This window comes from Hemitrygon akajei, chromosome 7 (assembly GCF_048418815.1).
Source record: "Hemitrygon akajei chromosome 7, sHemAka1.3, whole genome shotgun sequence".
In the NCBI taxonomy this organism is placed as follows: domain Eukaryota; kingdom Metazoa; phylum Chordata; class Chondrichthyes; order Myliobatiformes; family Dasyatidae; genus Hemitrygon; species Hemitrygon akajei.
This window is the reverse complement of record NC_133130.1, coordinates 87927045-87949159: the sequence shown is the minus strand read 5'-3', so window position 1 is coordinate 87949159 and position 22115 is coordinate 87927045. Positions and strand designations below refer to the sequence as shown.

Below are 22115 nucleotides of genomic sequence, written 5' to 3'. Positions count from 1 at the left end.
TCTGAAGCAATGAATTGCTGAAAATTCATTTTTGCAGTCAAACTGCAGAGACCTGTCGGTCAAGTTATGCTATTACTGCAAGTAACAAATTTCCATTTCAGATCTGGGCCACCATCTTTTGCTGTACCAGTTCACAAGTGATACATTAGTAGCCAATTAAAATTATCAGTATTTAACATGGAGCGAACTGAACAATCCATGCACTCACCCTGGATGTAAGCAATTACTTTCCTTTTACAGGAGGTGGCGCTGCAGGAAAATGTGAAAGAAAATTATGTACCATACAAATAAACACTCAGTATGAACCTATTCTCTGTGCCCTGTTAATTGTAAGGGAAATATCATTTTAAAACAACTGAAATAAGACTATTATTGAATCCCAGACATCTTGCCTTTTCAAAGATTAGATTTATTTGTCACATGTGCATTGAAGCATATAGTGAAATGCATCATTTGTGTCAACAACCAACACAGTCTGAATGTTCTGGGGACAACCCACAAGTGTGGCCATGCTTCAGCACCAACATTGTTTACCCACAACTTACAAACCAATACGTCTTTGGAACGTGGGAGGGAACAGGAATACCTAGAGGAGACGCCATGGTTACAAGGACAATGTACAAGCTCCTTACAGGCAGCAGCAGGAATTGAACCTCGGTTGCTGGCACTACAAAGCATTATGCTAACTGCTACCCACCATAATACCCAGGCTTCCTAATGCAGTTGTGTTGCAATACACTTTGGGGTAAATGTCGCTCTTGGTCTTCTGTTGAAGCATAAGCATTTCCTTCAGAGAAACATGGTATTTTTGCCATTTCTTGCTGGTGTCATCTCTTTTCACTTTGCTCATTCTTTAAATAGAGACAGACACAACAGACTGCAGATTCTGTAATTTGGAGCAAAAAACGTGTGTGTGTGTGTGTGTGTGTGTGTGTGTGTGTGTGTGTGTGTGTGTGTGTGTGTGTGTGTGTGTGTGTGTGTGTGTGTGTGTGTGTGTGTGTGTGTGTGTGTGTGTGTGTGTGTGTGTGTGTTGTATATATATATATATTTTGCTGGACCCTTCCACATGGTGTAGGCTCAAGCTATTGACTGTCCATTTTCCTCTGCAGAGACTGCCTGACCCACTGAGTTCCTCTGGCAAATTTGATAGATTTTTGAATAAACAAACCAGCCTTGCTCCTTTAAACCCCATTCATTTTCCCATTAACATCTATTCTGTTTCTCCATTACATTTGCCTACTTGTCTCGTCTCCCTTCTTCCTCTTTATTCCCTATTTCACTTTGTTTCCCTCTCTTCACCCTTCTCTCTCTGTCTCTTTTCTCCACTCCCTTTAACATTTATCAACTTCTTACTATCCTCGACCCTTCCTCTGCAGGAGAGTATGAAATAGAAAAACAGCCTGTACTTCCTTTTTTTTTGTATTAACTATTCAGGTCCAACGGTCCTCACTATCCTGAATGCAGTGAACATGAACAATCTTGATTTTTCATATGCAAGCTGAAGGGGCAGTGTAACACCATGGAATCTGGTCAGCTGAATGAATTTTAACTCTATAGTTAAAATACAAAATATTGGAGATGGACCAGTCTGGATGAAAATTCTATGTGGTGCATTAACCCTTCAGTAATGAATTGGGCTACCTAAAATTCAGTATAAAATTTTCTTGTTAATTTTCCCTCTTGTCTCATTTCCGGGCTTCACTTCAACTTAAAGTCATTGGCAGAAGTATGTGTCCAGCATTAACACCTAAAATCTCAACCTTGAATGCCAGGCAGGCTGCCATTTGACAATGGCAGACATTACAATTGACTATAATTGTCTGCTCACAGATCTTAATCTGTTTGCTTTTATCGTGTCTTGCTGTACACATAGCTGAACAAAGCCCAGTCTGATTTTTCGCACTACATTCTTCCAAATCTATTTACAGTTTCCTCAATGCCAATCCAGCAAGCATCAGTTAAGTCAAGTTTATTTAAAATTCATGGCATGAGCTTTTCTTACATGGGATATTATTTATAACAGTTTGGATGTTGGCTGTCTGAACTTGCAGAGGAGTTTGATAAGGTTCCATACAAGAAATTCTAAACAGAAAAGTAGCTATTCAGGATTGAGGTTCACCTTCTCATGTTGATTACAAATTAGATAGCAACCAAGATATATTACAGGACAAAATAAATTTTCTCTAATCAGGTTATAGGAAGAGATGATTCCTAATGACATGTTTCTCAGGTTTTTTTTGTCATCTATAAGTAATAGCTTCACCAATTGGAAGTACAAGCTGGATACTGAGTCCTGAGGAAGGGTCTTGGCCTGAAACATTGACTGTGTACTCTTTTCCTTACATGCTGCTTGGTCTGTTGGCATTGCTTTGGACTTATATAGGGAATGCAAAGAATTTAAAGTTAGTTCCAAGGTACTCATTGAGCATTCAGCAAATTAGTGATTGTAGAAGGAAGGAGGGAGGGAGGGAGGGTGGAAATAGGATTTTTGTAGAGCAGAGGAGAAAAGAAAAGAGCAGGGCTAATGGGGGCACAAAGAGAAAGTGAGCCAAGAGACAGCATGGAGGAGAAGGACTATACATCTGAAAGGAAAGCCGATATAGAAGAGCATAGAAAGGAGGGGTGGGCACTCACACTCTTTGAAAGATTTAATTGTGATAATTACCTCAGTTGGGGAGGCAGCGTTTTCACCTTCAAAATGCAAAGCAAGGTCTTGGAAGACTCAGACATTAGGAAAGTTTAAATGCAGTGAGCATTCATACATTATCATTTGCCAAACAGCAATCTTTTTGTTTTTTTTATAGAATCAACATTGACCCAGGATCTGAATAAGGATGCAACAAAAGCACAGAGACCAAGCCAAGATGTGCAGAGGCTTGCAGATGAAGTATACAATTCTGAAAGTGACATCAGTAGTTCTGGTAGCAGTGAAGAATTGCAGCTGAAGGAATATCTCGATGACACTTATAACTTCATTCAATATCCTAAAACAGCTGTAAGTGATGATCTGGAAAAGACCAATGAGGCACCTTTTACCAAAGATGAAAGCACTTCAGTTTCAATAAAGCAACACAGTGTGCTTTCCTTAACTCAGCCATCAGTATCAGACTGTGGCAGTTCTGCAAATGCTTATCTTCACGGAGAACTATGTGGGTCCGCAGCACAGTCTCTGAATGATGAGTAAGTATTGTCCTGTCAGATACAGTATACAAAATAATACAAATTTTATCTATACATATATTTTTTTAAAAAATCTACATTTAATAAAATGAGTTCAATTCAAGATGTTTTTAACAATATAGTTATTCAAAGAAGGAGACGTGGTACATCAATTAATGCAGTTGTTCTCCACTGGTTCTTCTTTGGTTAAGACTACTGCAACGTTAACTCCTCCCCTCCGCTTTCTTTGTGCTGCCTGCATCAGAGCAGCGCATAAATGAAAGGCCTTACTTGGGCAAGGTGGTTTTAAAAAAATGTATTCTAGGTTAGCTGGTGTACAAAGAGTATACCAATGACCCAATCAATTCTGGGAATGAAGCAAAGTGTCAATTTAATTTGCCATTGCAGTCAAAGCTGTTATATATGGCATTCAGATGAAATTGTCAGCCAAGGTTTCAAACAAGTACAACCGTGGAAGAACTAACTTTCTTATTGGAACCCCAGTGCAAGTTTTCCAAATATTGCTGTGGATGGGTAGGGTAAACTTCCACCAATTATTTGTTTTCATTCTGCATGATAAATAGAAAATAGAAAGCATTTCAATTCTAAATTGGCAACCTAAGAGATGCAACAATACTAGTTGGTATTGATAGCATAAAATATATTTATGGAATTCAAATTTATTTTCATATAATGTTTGAGCTGGCACTGTAACTTGACTAGCACCTCATTAGATGGTAAGTTTGTTCTTCAGTTTAGGAAGATATTGCCACATCACTCTGCACTACCCAGTTATTTTATCTACAGGTTATATACTTGTTAACTATCATTTCCCATCATTTCAAAAAATGTAATGCTACTATTTTTTGTAATGTCCCCATTTATATCCATTTTTAATAAAGCATCTGTTGACGGGTATAATTCTTATCCATCAAGGCCGTCAAAATTGGTAGCAGATCAAAAGTAAAAGACATGACCCATTTACCTGTCGACACTCGTTACTGACTAGTAATAACTAAATGGCATATTTAATTGACACATTATTATTAACTATTCTCTCACATGATCACTGTTTCAAAGTGTATTTATTATCAAAGTATGTATGCAGTATACAACCCTGAGATTCATCTTCCCACAGACAGCCCTGAAACAAAGGAACATCATGGAAACTGTGCAAAGAAAACATCAAACATCCAATGTGCTAAAAAGGAGCAAATCTCACGAACAGCAAAATAAAAAGCAAAAACCACAGAGTCATTGAAGCAGTCTAGGAAGGTTGAGTTTAGTTCAGTTCATTTTACTGCTGTGTTGTTTGTTGCCTGCAGGCTGCAGAGCCAGTCCGCCTTGATCAAAATCATACAAAATAGCAATAATAAAAAGGAATAACTAGAAATACATATAATACGAAATGTAGAGTCTAAACCACAAACCGTGTTGGCAATGGGGAGAATGGCGTCATGCCATGGGGAAATTAGCATGCAGAGTAATTTCCTTTTCAATTAATAAATTTTTCTTAAATTTGATTATTTGAATACGATGGAAAGATGAAGTAACTCAAATTTGCACATTCCATTGATATTCACACATACTTGTTATTGGATAGCTATCAAATGTATAAATCCTGACTATTTTTATTATTCTGCATTCTCTACCTTACTCCTCAGTTTATACTGTATGTACCTGTTCACTCAACTAGCTCACAGAACAAAACTAATGGCTTGGTAAGACCCCAGATGGAGCACTTATCCACTGAATCATGGAGGTGATTACTCGCACAAATGGTAGTGTAATTTGTTTGAAATTGACATGCGGTTCTCAATAGAAAGTGAGTGATGAAGGGGTTGCTTTATCTATCAATCACTCATTGTGTAGAAATCATCAGCAAAGCCAGTGCTTTTTACTATCTCTAATAGCCTTGAGACATTTCTAGTTGTAACTACCTAGAGCCAATGATGAAAGTACTCCACAGTACTATTTGAGATGGGAATTAGACTCAGTTACAATGGAGAATCTTCCAAGTCAGCAGGTTTGGTGGGTAAACTCCAGGTAGCGGTATTCGCATAAACTACTCTCCTTGATTTCAGGGGTAAAAAGTTTGGGAGCTGGTGTTGAAGTAGCCTTGACAAAGAAATACAGTGCATTTTGTAAATAATACACACTGCAGGAGCTATACACTGTGGTGGTGGAAATGAATGTAGGAGATGGTATAGCAACCAAGGAGGAATGACATTAAACTTCTTGAATTTGTTGGAGATGTCTTCATCTGGCAGGCAGTGGGTATTCCATTATGCTGCTGATGTCATGTAGATGCTGTCAGAAGATGAGCCAATAATTTACTGTTATTATTAAAATTATGAAAATGTCATATGCACAGTTGTGAAGTATTTTGTTCTTAATTTAAGAAGAACATTATGGTTTATTTAATATGGAACAGATTCAGTCTGCTTGATTTGGTCATAAGGGTTCTACTGAAATGGTGATGAAGCCAGTGGGCAAATTGTCTACTCTGTATTTCTTAAATAAAGGGTACCAACTAGGGCGTTAACACTGGGAATTCCATCTTCTACTATTTCATATGGTTGCACACAGGCAGAATTCAAAGTAAATTTATTATTTAAGTATGTATATGTTACCATGTACTACGTTGAGATACATTTTCTTGCAGGCATACAGGGAATACAAACACAATAGAATTTTATGAAAAACTTTACATAAGCAGACAAAGAGTGACAAACAACTAATGTGCAAAAGAAGATAAGCTACAAATAAAAATAAAACTGGGAGCATGAGCTGTGAAGAGCCCTTGAAAATGAGTCGTAGAATCAGTTCAGAGTAGTGCTGATTAAAGTTATCAGTGCTGGTTCAGGAAACTGATGGTTGTAGGGTAATAATGGTTTCTGAACCAGATAGTATGGGGCCTAAGGTTTCCATGCCTCCTGCCCAATGGTGACAGTAAGAAAAAGGCATGGTCTAGCTAGTGTGGGTCTTTGCTGATGGATACTGTCTTCTTGTGGCAGCACTCCATGTAACTGTACTCAGTGGTACTTGGCCTTTGATGAAGTGGGCTCTATCCACCACTTTCTGTAGCTTTTTCCATTCATTGGCATTAGTGTTTCTATACCAGGCTGTGATGTAAACAGTTAGGATACCCTCCTAAGTATGCATCTAAAGAAATTTGTCAAAGTTTTTGGTTACATGCTGAATCTACACAAACTTTTAAGAATCTGGAGGTGATGTTGTGCCTTACTTTGATAACACTTAGTGGTTATCCTCCAATATGTTAATGCCAAGAAATTTAAAGCTACTGCCATTCTCCATGTCCACTTTTTTTTAATGAGGACTTCCTTATGGATCTAAGGCTTCTTCCTCCTGCAGTCAATAATTAGCTATGTGATTTTGTTGGCGACAAGTGAGACATTGCTGTGGTACCACTCAACCAAATTTTCAATCTCTCTACTATATGTTGATCTAACCAACAACAGTGGTGTCATCAACAAAATTAAATACGATTTATATTCTGTCTTAAGTTGGCTTTAAGAGGTCCATTTTCTACAATAAGAAAGGTAAGCAAGTTTCTTAATCAACTCTTTCTCGCACTCTTCCTCCCTTTCAAAGCAAAATGATATCTTTTCCATTGGAGTACTTTTGTGAGTATAGTCTGTCTTTCCTTGCTCTCTGCATGACTATCTTCTTCAGCTTGATTTGCAAATTTTGAAAATCAAGGACAGTTTCTGCATTTTCAGATACAAGTAGGCTCAAGGTTTCAGGACGCAACAGCAGGGCTTTCAGGGTCTGTGTCACTTCCATGTCTCATATTTTCCTGAGGAGCCCTCCCCACCCACTGTGCCACTTCTGTTTTCCAAATGTATCTTGTAGACATGAAGGACGGTTCCTGCTGACTGCGATGGTCCTGGATCAAGTGGTGAGACCTTGAACAGCACCAGTGCCTTAAAAACATGAAAACATGACATGAGCAAACCAGAACAAGCAATGACTGCAAATCTCTTCCAGAAACTTTCGATTCACAGCAATATTCCTTTCCACTTTTTGTCAAAGCTGATAAAAACAATAAAACAAGAAAATAAAATGAACCAACAATACTTCAGTATATTTTAATTAATTTAAAGTCTGAAACAAAGGTCACATTTTAAGTTATGTAACCTTCTTCCCAGCTCTATATAATGCACTTACAAATGAACAGTTTTATGAAACATGTACCCTCTCGTAAATGCTGGGGTATTTCAGAAAGTTCCATCTCTGGTTTTAGCCCCTTGATTTCATTTGTAATCCGATGGCAGAGCACAGCGAAGACATTGCTAGTGGACTCAGCCAGTAAGCTTGGAACTTCCTTTTTACTGAGGAAATGCTGAAATCTGCCTGCAGTTCTGTGAAGATTCCCATCCACCCTGATGGGTGAAGCTTTTTAGTCAGTAGATCAACAAAATAAGTGGATGTATTGGAGGATTCGCCAACCATTAAACTTCTTAAATTTCTTTAACCAGAGTTGGGTGAAACTGTGGAATTCTTGCCACAGACAACTGGAAGCCAAGGCAAAATATATATGGCAGAGGTTGATAGAGTCTTGATTGGTCAGAGCATGATGGGATATGGGGAGAAAGCAGGAGATTGGGGTTGAGAGGAAAATTGGATCAGCCATGATGAAATAGTGGAGCAGACTAGATAGGCCAAATGGCCTAAATCTGCTCCTGTACCTTATGGTCTTATTTGAGATCTATCTAAACCTGCTGACTTCTTGAACACAGATGGCATTGACTCCAAAAATGGAATGACAATTTAGATACTTTGAAGAGTTTGACAGGACCTGATTTAATCTGTCAAGTCAGTTTACCTCTGGCCACCTTTTTGTTCTAGATGTTGGATGGTCTGCCTGCTAAAGGGAGACAGACAACCTAAGGAAGAAGGCAGCTGCTTTCTGCATTTCCACAAACCCCTAAAATCTCTCCACCATCAATCTGACAGTTTACCAAGCTTGTGAGTCAAGCACCTTTCAATCCACCTTCCCGCCAATATCCCATTAGCAGCAGTGGGGAACGTACCTGTGTGGCTTGTAACGTGACTAGAATCCTAGTTTTTCAATGTGGCTGACTTTCTGATGGTGCAAAGTTTCAGAAGTTGTAGAGTTTAATTTGCATAGTGTGCAGAAAGACCTGAACTTTCTTGCCCTACAAAATTCAGCATATTGTTTAGTCAGGTAAAATGCAGAGAATACATTTAGCAGCTTATTTCAGTGTAAAATTCAAGAATCTCGTGTGCGCATCTGCATCTTCATTGTGTGAATGATTTCTGTCCGGCTTTGCAAACACTGACTTTGACTTTGAACTGATGCATTTGTGCTTTGCGGTATGTAATCCGCAGTTAACAGAAGGCTGTGTCACTTTGATAGAAAGAGAGAATGTAAATACTTGAAATTTACTTACCTGTTCTTTTCCTCCAGTTCCCACCATCACCCCCAACTTTCTCAATCTTGTTTCCTTATGTTGTTTCTCTCAATTTGCCCATACTATAATGAAACTCTTGTCAGTCAATGTTAATTTGCTAAAATCGATTAACTTAAAATGTTTAATAGTTTGTAGCCAGTGTATTTCAAAGGTCCATAGATTTAATATGATGCAGTGAAGCGTCCAATGACTTGTAAATCTAATAATGCATGTTATACAGCATTAATGGGAAAAATCTTGTGAAATTTTGCTGCCATGTTTTTAATAATAGCTAATTAGATAAAAAATGTCCACTAATGTAAAAACAAGGTATAGTTATCTATGTTTTATATAAACAAATCCAAAATATGATATAAAGTAGTCTTTATCAGGTTTGAAATTTTCTCATTAACTGGTGAAATCTTTTTTGATTTACATAAGTATGATTGATAATTACTTAACCATTCTGTTACATGTAAAATAATGGGATTCCTCTGATATTCCAGCAGTTTATTGTAATATTGTTCCGAGAAAGAAACCTAGTTTTACAAAATATATGAACGTTTAATATCAAGATGTATTAACATTTATGATGTCATTTCCAGGCTTTTGTAAATGATATGCTATATATCTTCAGTTAAATATCAATGATAGTAAAAGTAAAATTAAAACAGCCCTAATGTTCTCTATTTTCCTCACAATTACTTGCTTCAAGCTGCTTCATTGTAGTCTGTCAAATGGTTCTGTAGGGCTTCAGATCCGAGTGCACCATGGCAACAGAATCTAAATATATCACTTGAAAGGTTCAATCTCCAGCATGTTTTTTTGTGTAACAGAGCCAGGGTTAGGCTTGATGCCAAGGACCAGAAATAATTTGATGACAATCCAACAATTAAACTAAATCTGAGAGATAGAGACAGAGCAGGGGTGTAGTCCTAGCTGCATTTGAGAGACTAACAATACTGCGAGCTTGATGCACACAACACATTCAGTTTGTTAAAGGTCTCTTTGAAGAGCACTGACAAATAAAGAGTATAGAAAAGAGATGACTGCTTTGAGGCCCATGGTAAAGGAAGAAAGACCAAGCTTTTGCCCAAGCTTCTTCAGCAGCATTGAAGAGGACTTAGCACAGATGGATTGTCTACTGCAGAATGTAACAGATATAATTCAAGCTGTCAGCTTAATCAGGATGTTACCAGGAAGCAACCTGATGAAGAGAAGGATCCCTTGTTTCCTGACCTCTAACCCTCAGCCCATTACAGATTGTCATAAATTCTGTTTTTTCTTTATATTGGTTTCTCTTTTTTCTTCCTCTTGTTGCCATTCTGTTTTCATGCTGCTGTTTCATTTGTTACACACAATTGCCTTCAGTGTGGACCACCCAGATTTTACCATGAACTGGTGGCAGTGGGGGTGGAAATGATATGCTTTTAAAGATGAATGTGCAAAGTAGTATGAGAAATATTAGGATGATTTAGGGTAGTAGTAGTATTAAAAAGATATAAAACTTTCTTGGAACATTATAAGGGTTGTCAGTTTTTATATCCAAAATATAAGCCTTTTACTTTGACGTGTTTAAAAATGAACACAGTATTTTATATATGGAAAAAACTGGCACCGTTGATTATGCAACTAGATGTGACAGAGTGTTAAAAAACTCACAGTAACCTTTTTCTAAACAATTTGGCACTCTAGGTAAAACGTGTACTGAATGCGGGATGCTGTTTGTTTGTTTATTGCGTGGACATTTGTACTTAAACACTTTATACAGAAAATTGTCACTTAGTACTTCTGAAGCTTTTCCTTAATCTTTCATATATGACAACTGGACAGATGATAAATATGGAATGACACACATAAGGTTTACTTTTGTAAAACAATGTGAAAATAATAGTTATTTTACGCATAAGCTTAAATCAGGCAGTCAGCTTGCAGGAGACATCCGTACATTTGCACATTAATGTTAGCATTGATGATGTCTCTACTATCAGCAGCCACTCCTTATTCTCACATGCTTGACACCTTGCTTTGATTGACAGCTCTGTACACTATGGAGAGAATTTTCTGTCTAAGGTACAGCTCTAATTATAATTAGCATATTAAAAGACAAAGGAAGAAATATCTTGGTATTAATGGAGAATTAACGAAAGCTAATGGCAGCAGCGAGAGTGACCATTGGAGAGAAAAAGGGAGCAGCATAAGTCACAGAGGCCAACAGGACCAACAGTGGGTATAATAGCCAAAAAAATTAAATGGAAAGAGAAAATTCATTGTTTGGAGAACCACTTCTGGTGGGTTGGAACAAAAGAAAATAGGAGCACATGAAGACTACACAACCCCTCAGGCATTCCCTGTCATTCAATAAGATCATGGCTGGCTGATCTGCCTCATCTCCTGTGTGAGTCCCTGCAAAGCCCTCATTTCCCAGAAGGTTGTGAAAAACAGTAATTTTTGGGGAAAGGGGCAGTGGAAAAGTGAAGAAAACTAACTGTATAATTTCTTGCTGGAAAGTCAAGAGAATTTTCTGAGCAAGGAGGGATCAGCAAGGCAGGAAGCATGTTTCACACTGGAGGACACAAGCTGTGGAATGCTGGAAGTTGTACTTTGATGTAGCTGAATTCAGTTGATTGTTAATAGGAAAATGTATTTGTGTTTCCTTTAAAAAGTCCAAAGTAATGATCACTGTTCCCTCTAAGCTGTACAGGTGTACGGCCACGCAGTAATTGAAATGCTCCCATGCACAAAGCTTTTGTTGCTGTGCAGCTGGAATTTTATTAACATTTGAACATTTAAAGCACCATGCAGTTTTCAGGCCGTGTAAAAATTTCCTGCTCAGTGGCTGGTCCATGCAGCTGTAAAAAAGAATAGAGGGAACGTTGATAATGATTGAAACCTATAAGAATGTTATATGTTACCCAGTACCTACTGTTTATAATCTAAAAATATTGAATTTACAGTTAAAGGCTATTTTTATTCTTCTCATTTTCCCAGAAGTATGAAGTGGTGGGTGCAACATTGGAAAAACTATTACAATTCTCAATTTTATGATGAAAAATAGCTTTTCTTCATATTTTACAATAATATTTCCTAAGATTAAATCTAGCACCAAAACAATGATTAAAGTATATAGAGCTTGTTTGTTTATCTTTTGATGATGAGCTTCAGGAAACCTCACTCTGAATGAGACCTTATATTCATGAAAGAAACCTCTTCTGCATCTTTAGGTGCAGTGGTATAATGGTAGATGTCTGAAAATTTATTTGACTGGAAAACATGCATAGCCTGTAGCACAGAAGTCATGTGGCACAGCATATTATCAGCACAATAGCATTAACTGATGGGACATATTAAGGCATCCATTGGACATTGCAATCATGCTTCTGGATCGGTAAAAGTCAGCTAATTATGGGGTTGGCAACCGTGGTTGGTTTTGAATGAATGACTTACTCAATGTCAGTCATACAAACCTAGGGTCGGCTAAACCAAAGTTTCTATACTGAAACGTAGATAACGGGAAAAAAGTAATAAAAATGTAAATAGGTGTGTGTGTGTCTATCTTAATTGGTTATACCTGTTGTGATGGTGTATTTATGTATGGACTGTTAGTTTAAAATACAGTACATATGATATAATTTGGAAATGTACAGTATGTGCAAAGTATAATCATAGCATCAAAATCAGAATCAGGTTTAATATCACTGACATATGTTGTGAAATTTGTTGTTTGGCAGCAGCAGAATATTGCAATACATAATAAAAAAATATAAGTTATAATAAGTATATATTTTATGTAAATTAAATTAAGTAATACAAAAAAAGAGGAGAGATAAAATTAGTGAGTTAATGTACATGGGTTTATTATCCATTCAGAAATCTGATGGCAGAGGGGAAGAAGCTGTTCCTGAAGCATTGAATGTGTGTCTTCACGCTTCTGTACCTCCATACCAGATGGTGATGCAGCCAGTTAGAATGCTCACCACAGTAGATCTGTAAAATTTACAAGTGGCTTTGGTGATATAACAAGTCTGCTCAAACTCCTAATGAAATATAGCCATTGCCATGCCTTCTTTGTAATTGCATCAACTTTTTCTGAGCTCCTGAGATGTGACACCCAGGAGCTTGAAATTGCTCACCTTTTCCACTGATGATCCCTCAGTGAGGCCTGGTGTATGTTCCCTTAACTTTCCCTTCCTCAAGCCCACAATAAACTCCTTGGCCTTACTGACATTGAGTGCAACATTGTTGTTGCAGCTCCACTCAACCAGCTGATCTATCTCATTCCTGTATGTCTCATCATCATCATCTGAAATTCTGTTTGTCATTACAGTTTGACTGTAATGTTTGACAATAGTTATGTCATTGGCAAATTTTTTAGTACGCTGGCCTGTGAAGGACTAAGCTTATTTATTTGATCTTTACAGAAAGGAGATAAAGATGTGTCTTATCAATAGTTACAATCTTGTTTATGTGAACCAGAATAGTTAAAGATGATGTATTTTCATCTTTGTAGTGTTTCCTTCACAAAAGGTCTGTGTACTAAGCCTGCCATTAACCACAGTGCCATAATATTTACATCTCAGAAATTATCATTCAGGAAGTTTTCATTTACAGTTTTAGATACTTGCACATGAAGAACATTTAAGGCTAGTCAAAATTGTTATTTTCATTGTGCAAGCTCTGGTGTCTTCCCACATGATAAAATATTTCTCAGATTAGCTAACATATTAACAAAGATAACAGGTGAAAGGACTAAAGGTGTTTATCAATTAGCATGTTATATAGTTACAATCAATTATCTGCTGAATATTAAACTACTTAATATAAAATACATTTATATATATATATTTTAAATATTTGTTAATATTAGGTCTGCTGTAGTACAAATGTCCTTAATCATATTGTGACTTCTTATTCCTTATAATGCCATGTTGAACTCCATATGTTATATGAATGCAGTGCATTTCAAGAACTCATGTGTAGTACTTTTCAGCAAGCCTCTATGTATATTTATTTTCCACAGCATTCTGAGTGGTACAATTGAATGACTGTAATATTAAAATCATGACAGTATTATCTTCATTATTCATTGCTCCATTAAGCTTTATTTGGTGCTAAAATGTGTCCATTTATTATTGTTAGCTGGATACTTGAGTGAGAAGGATGTAATTTAGTTGCAGGAAAGTAATTCTTATGTTGCAGCTCAGAGATTGTGACCTTATGAATGTGAAAAAAAAAGGCAGTTTATATTCTCATATTGCTAGCACCGGGCATGGTATAAAAAGTCTGGTACTTCATGCACATGGAGAATTAAGCCTCAACATCACTTACAATATTTTTTGTACATGACCTCTGTAACACACCTTGAAAAAAAAGTACTATTGCTTCTGTTCAGCTTTCAATTATTCATTTGTTGCTAAAGTTAGATAAGTGCTCACTTAGGATATTAAATGTACTTTAGAAATTCAAAACAACATTTATTTTTTGCATCGTAAGTTCTCATTTTAAATAACATGCAATCATTTTTTCTTTTGCTTCTGAATCGATTAACAATAAGCTACAGAAATAAGCAAAAATGTAAAATATTGCCCTATTTTGTTTTTGAGTAAAATAGCTATTTTTTTGAACAGTATCGTTTACAATGCAAGTTTTAAAATTATAAAATTAATTGAGAGAAGAAATCTGAGCATGTTGGAAGTATTTCTAAAGAATGAACATCCTTATTTTTTGAACATCGATTAGTTAATTATATACAGTGATGTTGCAGGTGAATTAATATTATAACTTAAGATTTAGAAAGAAAAATGTTCTTTATTAATATATCTCCCAAGAGAAAAAGAAAACATGGGAACATTTTCTTTTTAAACAGACACCCTCCAGTAAATGAAATATTCTGTCAAACGTAGTGATTAAATCAAAAACCATTGCGCTTCAAAGGAGAAATGGATGACTATTTTAAAAAGAATAAAATAAGGGGCACAGGGATGACACCAGCTTTGGGGCATGAAAATAGAATATGAAAATATCTTTTCATTCACCTGGTATGGACACGATAGGCTGAATATTTTCCTTCTTTGCTGTAAAATTCTATAATGCTTAAGTTCTGATTTTTTTTTACAGATGAAGCACTTCAGTGAATGATAAACCACAATTTGGCTATGGGCATTTGTACTATTGCAGAAATGGAAGTTAGAATATATGTTTTATGGAATGCATTTCCCAAAATATTGTCTTTGAATTTTACTGAATTCTTAGTTTCAAAGTATAGATGAATAGCTGAAGGAAGACATACAACATGTATTTACCTAGAAGCTAAAGGAAAAATGGAAAATTCTCCTTGTAGCTAGCTGCAGAACAACAGCAGCAGAGGTGTTGAAGAAGAGGATCAAGATAAATGAGTAATTAAAAAATGACAATAAAAATGAAAGCAATTAATCTGGAAGTCTCAGTTTCCACGAGTCTTTCTTTATTCTTGCAATCTTCTATTTGTATAGTTTAATCCATAAACAACTGTTTTTGAATCATTGACTTTTTTCAGGTAGCATACTTAACTTTTTGATCCATAAAAGTGTAAGTGATGTCCTGTTGTGCATATTAACAAAACTGCAATTGTCCTCATTTGAAGGAAGGTTTAAGGTTAATTACTATATTTTATGTTGCCAGTTTACCTTTTTATTACTATATATGATTGTTTGATTCAATAACATGAATAAGTATAATCATGAACATGATTATTTTCATTATTATCTGCAGAGGGTGCCTTTTATTTGAAGGATTTTGTCACTTACTTCAGTCAATAGAAGATGCTGTTGGGGGAACAAAGACTACCTATTCAGAGCTGTATCAGACTACTGCAATAAGTAGTGAAAAACTGAAGGAAATCACAAGGTGATTATAGATCTGCTAAAATAGTAATTTCATTCCACTGTAGAGCTATAACTCATTGTTTGCTCACGTAGATTTCCCTCTTTTTTAAATACATAAAATATAATCTTTTTGCCTGTTATCTGAGTCTATGAATAGAGTAGTATCAATTGTAATGTCTTTACGTTTAATATACAAGTATACAATATACCAAAGCAGAACTGCTGACATTGTTTTGTCAGTAGATGAGAAGATATTAAAATATATTTCAAAAATGAACAAGTTAATTGGACTATTATTTTTGTTATAAGGTGACATATGCATATTTATTCATTCTAGACTCCACTAAGGAATTTTAAAAGCATAACTTACAGAAGTAGAACAAATCTTCTTTTTTGTATTTCCAAATAGTAAAGAAAAACAAACTAAAATGGAACACTTACCCATATGAACATCAATATTTGTTTAGTAAAACTTTTTTCAGTGTTATTTCTTCTTTCTGTGCTGTTTCAGTGTTGTTTCTGTGCTTTCTAATGGTGAAACAAATATTAACATCATAATAATGATATATGGGAAGGACAAGAAATATGCAAATGAACAGACATATTAAGGACAGCAGTAGGCCATTTGGGCCCATGTGCCTGCTCCTGCATTTATTAATGGCTGATCTGACCCTCAACCCCACATTCTAGTAACCAATTACCACTTAATCACAAATTTATCTACCTTAAAATTTTGCAGGCACTCTATTGCTTCCACTGTTTTATGATGAGAGTTATAAAGAAGAACAGAGAGGAAAAAAATCACTTCAATTCAATCTGAAATGGGCGATCCCTTAACTTTAAACAATGATTGTGGATTCAGCCACAAAAAGAAGCTTCTTCTCCACATCCAACTTGACAAGACCCCTCAGGATCTTATATGCCTTAAACAAATCACCCCACCCCTTTCTCTTTTCCTCCCTTCTAAATTCTAGTGCATCCAAACCGAACTTATCCAACCTTTCCTCCAATAGGAAAACAACCATTCCACCAGTCAAAATATTATTTCACTCAAATTTCTCTGAATTACGTGCAGTGCTGTTACATTTTATAAATAAGGAGGCCAGTGTTAATATAAAAACATCATACTCAATTTTAAGATTTGGCACAAAATATGCCCTCAGAGCATCATGTTCAATCTCACATTAAATATACATTTAGAAAAGGTAATGACTGACAAAGGGTGAAATGCAACTGACATAAATATCAGGATATCCACCAAAACTTAAACATAGTATCTGAAGTTCCATGCAAATATATTTTTGATGTTAATGGCCCAAGCTGTCCTTACTACATGTGTTGTTGACTATGCATTAAGATGTGATGGTGTGTCAGGGTATGTTGTACATCCTACATGATAGGCCAAAACTCTCTGGGAATCTGCTGTGAAAAACATAGATTAAAAACCATTTGAAAATCTTTTAAACCTGCATGATTTTCAAAGTTTTCTTTAGTCATTTTTGTAAAACGGTGATTGACTGGCAAAGAAAGATTCATCTATTTGGGTAATGAACTGTCTGTCTTTTCCAAAGCAAACTGGAAGCGGGGAAGTTTCTCTGGAGTAAAGGGGAGAGGGAAGATTTGGTAGATAATGGAGAAAGCTGGGGATGGCGTCAACCCCATTTCCATGATGACGTATGTTTTGGTTGACCAGCATCAGAAAGTCATGCAATGACATACATTAGGCCAGAGTCAACATTCTTACTTAATGGATCCCCTTTTATTGTTTGTTTCTCTATTTCCAGCTTTTTTGAGGCAGGAAAGCTATATTTGCATGTGACAATCATGAAACAGTCACAGATCAGAGACCTAGTGCATGTGTGTCTTAGTCTCCGTTACAACTATTGAGCCATTTGACCAGCCAATAGATTTAAGGGACAACCTCCATGAGCAAGACTGTGGGATATCCTGTGAGCCTTTTATTGCCAGTCTTCATGAACTGCATATTTAACCAAGGATCCTACTACTCCAGGAGGTTATCCTTGTTACCTAGAAATTAAAATTGCTTAGTAATTATGAGCCAAGAAGGCTTTGGGCAAGTTTGATTTGTTTCTTTTTTTCACTTTTACTGCCAGTTTGGAAGGGGCAAGTGCTGTATTAAAATGTTTCCCTCTGTCTCCCTCACTCAACACACAACATTTTCTTTAATTTTAAGAATGTACTACTATATTTATAAAATAAAATTTGTTTCTAAAACTTAATATTAGTTATTGTTTGGAGAAATTAGCGCTTGAATAATCACACAAGACTCAGTTCCATTTCAAGCACCAAAGGTTTATTGAGTATGTATATGTATATGAGATTTGCAAAATATCAGGGGCAAGTTTTTGATAGAACAAATGGAAAAAATTATATTATTGTTTTTTCTAGTTCTTCCCAGTTTCTTACAAATGCATGATATTAACAATCATGTATTTTACCAAAGTAAGGCTCAGTTTAACGGTCTAATTGACGGATGATAGACAGCTCTCTGTTGTCCCATGATGCTTACTGGACACCCTCTTCACTGTCTTTGAATCAGAACAATGGGTTAGTACTCAGTGCTGGTAATCAGAGACTCAACTAGTAAGTTCTGCCTATGAGACCACAGAAGGAGAATGTTGCCCAGTACCTCAATATCTAGTCAGTTCTTTATTTTGTAATGTAGCATATTAATTTTCTTCATTTTATAAAATATTGTCCGATTTACATGCCTAATTTTATTATTCCATTTTCAATGTGTCAATTTCAAACATCATAATCCGCAGTTCCTCGTACACTTACTCTCATTTTACCACAATCAAAAGTATGTGAATAATTTTCAGCCGGTATTTTGCACCTAAATTATATTCTATCTGGATTTTGTGTGATGGATGATTAGACTTTTGGACAATCAACTTTTGTCTCAGAATTATTGATAACTTTTGATGCAATGCCTATTTGCTACTCATCAACTTTGTTGAGTAAACTTCAGATTTTCCAGTGTTAGGTTGAACTTGAAATTCCTTTTACAGGATCTGCAATAGGAAAGGCAGTTTGAACAAGGAAAGCCTAGAAGCCTGTGGAGCAGTAGTTCTTCACCATTTTAAGACATTATTAAGGAGTACTTCAAATCCCTGTTTGTTTTCTGATGAGATTTTGAAGAAGGACTGGGAAACATTTGATGAAGTTAATGAAAGGTAAATTCAGTCAGCAAAGATTTAAAAAAGAGTCTGTACTACTTGGTGATCTCAAGCATATCAGTTGAAATCTTGGTTCTTCCTTTATTTTGCTTTGCTTCAGCACTTATTAAGTTATCTTTTAATGTAAACTTCCCATGTGGCTTTTCACAGAGGTAAAATTACATTCTTAAACACTTGTACAAGTATAAACCGCCAGCACAGTTTTCTTAATCCATTTATAAGTTTACCATGGTGACTCCTGATTTTGAGTTATCCAGTCAGTATGATGTGAATTTTATTCATTTAACCTTTGGAAGACCAAATGCACTTGGTTGTCTGTTATTCAGTCTACTTCAGTTATCTTTAACTCAAAAAAGTTGAACAGGTTGATAAGGGATTGTTAATAGAATCAGGAGTAAGCTGAATTATTGAAAGTCAATGTATATCAAGCAATTAGGAACACAAACAGCATGTTATCCTGTATTCCAAGAGCAGAACAGTAATGAGCTTGCTTGCATCTGGATCTGCTCACTCTTTGTAAGAAAGGATATATTGGAAGGAGTATATTGAAGGGTCATCAGATTAAATTATGGGATGGAGTCATAGGGAAGTACAGCACAGAAACAGGCCATTTGTCCCATCTAGTCCATGCCAAAACCCTTTAAACGGCCTATCCCATTGACGTGCACAGGGATCATACACCTACTATCCATGTACCTATCTGAACTTCCTATAATTGAGCTTGTATGGACCACTTGTGCTGACAGCTCATTCCACACCATCACGACCATCTGAGTGAAGAAGTTTCCCCTCAGGTTCCCCTTAAACTTCTCACTTTTCACCCTTAATCCATGACATCTGGTTGTAATCCCATCCAATCTCTGTGGGGAGAAAACTTGCTTGCATTTTCCCTATCTATACCCCTCATAACTTTGTATATCTCTATCAAATTTCCTCTCAATCTTCTATGTTCTAAAAAAATACAGTCCGAACCTATTCACTCTTTCCTTATAACTTAGGTCCCCCAGACCTGGCAATATCCTTGTAAACTTTCTCTGCACTCATTCAATCATGTTTATATCTTTCCTGCAGGTAGCTAACCAAAACTGCACACAATACTCCAAATTAGGCCTCACCAACGTCGAATACTATCTCAACATGACATCCCATCTTCTGTAGTCAACACATTGATTTATGAAGGCCAATGTGCCAAAAGCTTTCTTTATGACCCTATCTACCTGTGACACCAGTTTCAACAAATTAGGTACCTGTATTCCCAGATCCGTTTGTTCTACCACTCTCCTCAGTGCCCTGCCATTCACTGTGTAAGATCTAGCCTAGTTGATCCCACCAAAGTGCAAAACATCACACTTGACTGCATTAAATTCCGTCTGCCATTTTTAGCCTATTTTTCTAGCTAATGCAGATCCCTCTGCAAGCCACGATAGCCTTCCTTACTGTCCACTACACCCCCAATCTTGCTGTCATCTGCAAATTTGATGATCCACTTAACCACATTATCATCTAGATAATTAATATAGATGACAAACAACAAAGGACCCAGTACAGATCTCTGCGGCACACCACTAGTCACAGAAAAAGAGGCAACCTTCTACTACCACACTTTGGCTTCTCCCACTAATTCACTACTCATCCTGAATGCTGAGGAACTGAACCTTTTTGACCAGCCTCCCATACGGGACCTTGTCAAATGCCTTGTCAAATGTAAATGTAGCCAACATCCACTGCCTTGCCTTCATCCACTCTCCTGGTAACTTCCTCAAAAAACTCTTAAGATTGGTTAGACATGACCTACAACTCACTAAGCCATGCTGACTATCCTTAATCAGTCCACATCTATCCAAGTACTTTTATATACAGTCCCTTAGAATACCTTCCAATGACTTTCCTACAACTGATGTCAGATTCACTGGCCTACAATTTCCTGGTTTCTGTTTAGAACCCTATTTAAACAGCACAGCATCATTGGTTATCTTCCAGTTCTGTAGTACCTCTCCTGTCGCTAAGGATGTTTTAAATATCTCTGCTAGGGTCTTGGCAATTTCTGTACTTGCCTCCCATAGGGTTCAAAGGAACACCTCATTAAGCCCTGGAGATTTACCCACCCTGATTTGCCTTAGGGTAGCAAACATCTGCACCTCTGTAATCTGTACAGGGTCTGTGAAGTTGATGCTGCATTGCCTCACTTCTACAGTCTCTCTATCAGTCTCCTGAGTAAATACAGGTACAAAGAATGCACTTAAGATCTCCCCCCATCTGTGTTGTCTCTACACGTAGATTACCATTCTGGCCTTCCAGACCAGTTTTATCCCTTACAGTCCTTTTGCTCTTAACATACCTGTAGAATCCCTCAGGATTCTCCTTAACCTTGTGTGCTAGAGCAACTTCATGCCTTCTTTAGCCTTGATTTCTTTCTCAAGTGTTCTCTTGCATTTCTTGTACTCCATAAGCACCTCATTTGTTCCTACTTGCCAATACCTGCTATACACCTCCATTTTTGTCTTAATCAGGGTCTCACTATCACTTGAAAACCAGGTTCCCTACACTTGTTATCTTTACCTTTTATTATAACAAGCACATACAGCCTTTGTATTCTAAAGATTTTGTTTATGAAGGCCTCCCACTTTCCAAGTACAGGTTTGCCAGAATACAGCCTGTCCCAATCCACATTTGCCAAATAATTTCTGATACCATCAAAATTGGCCTTTCTCCACTTTAGAATCTCAGCCCGTGGGCCAGACCTGTTTCTTTGCATATTTACTTTGAAACTCATGACATTGTGGTCATTAGATACAAAATGTTCCCCTACACTAACTTCTGTCACCTGTCCTGTCTCACTCTCTAACAGCAGATCCAGAATCGCACACTCTCTCCTCAGGACCTCTACGTACTGATGAAAGAAACTTTACTGAACACACTTGACAAACTCTATCCCATCTAGTCTTTTTACAGTATGGGATTCCCAGTCAATGTGTGGAAAGCTAAAATCATTTACATTTACAACCCTTTGTCTCTTGCAACAGGCTGCAATCTCTTTACAAATTTGTTTATTAATGTGATTAATAGCTCTATCAATGTGGTCATATCTTTCTTATTTCTCAGTTCCACTTATAATGCCGCACTAGTCAAATTTGCCAGTCTGTTCTGATGGAGCACTGCCGTAACATTTTCGTAGACTAGTAACGCCACCCCTCCTCTTTTAATTTCTTCTGCTTTGTCATGTCTAAAAATTGGGACCCCGGAATACTGAGCTGCCAGTCCTGCCCCTTCTGCAACAAGTCTCACTAATGGCTACAGTATCATTATTCCAGGTGTTGATCTATGCCCTGAGCACATTTGCCTTTCCTACGATACTTAGTGCTTTGAAGCATAAGCAGCTCTGGACACTAGTCACACCATGTTCAACCTTTTGATTTATGACTTTGTCTGAGGTCTTACCAATATCTGCCTCCACA

The 22115-nt window shown here is 36.7% G+C and overlaps 1 protein-coding gene across 1 annotated transcript in view; it reads left to right on the top strand.

Moving 5' to 3' along the window:
- kiz (kizuna centrosomal protein) overlaps positions 1-22115 on the top strand; it is a 223407-nt gene that overhangs the window by 123693 nt on the left and 77599 nt on the right. The window contains exons 6-8 of the mRNA XM_073051369.1: positions 2805-3180; positions 15348-15482; positions 18493-18657. Of these exons, the coding sequence (XP_072907470.1) occupies positions 2805-3180; positions 15348-15482; positions 18493-18657 (676 nt within the window). The remainder of the gene's footprint in view (positions 1-2804; positions 3181-15347; positions 15483-18492; positions 18658-22115) is intronic.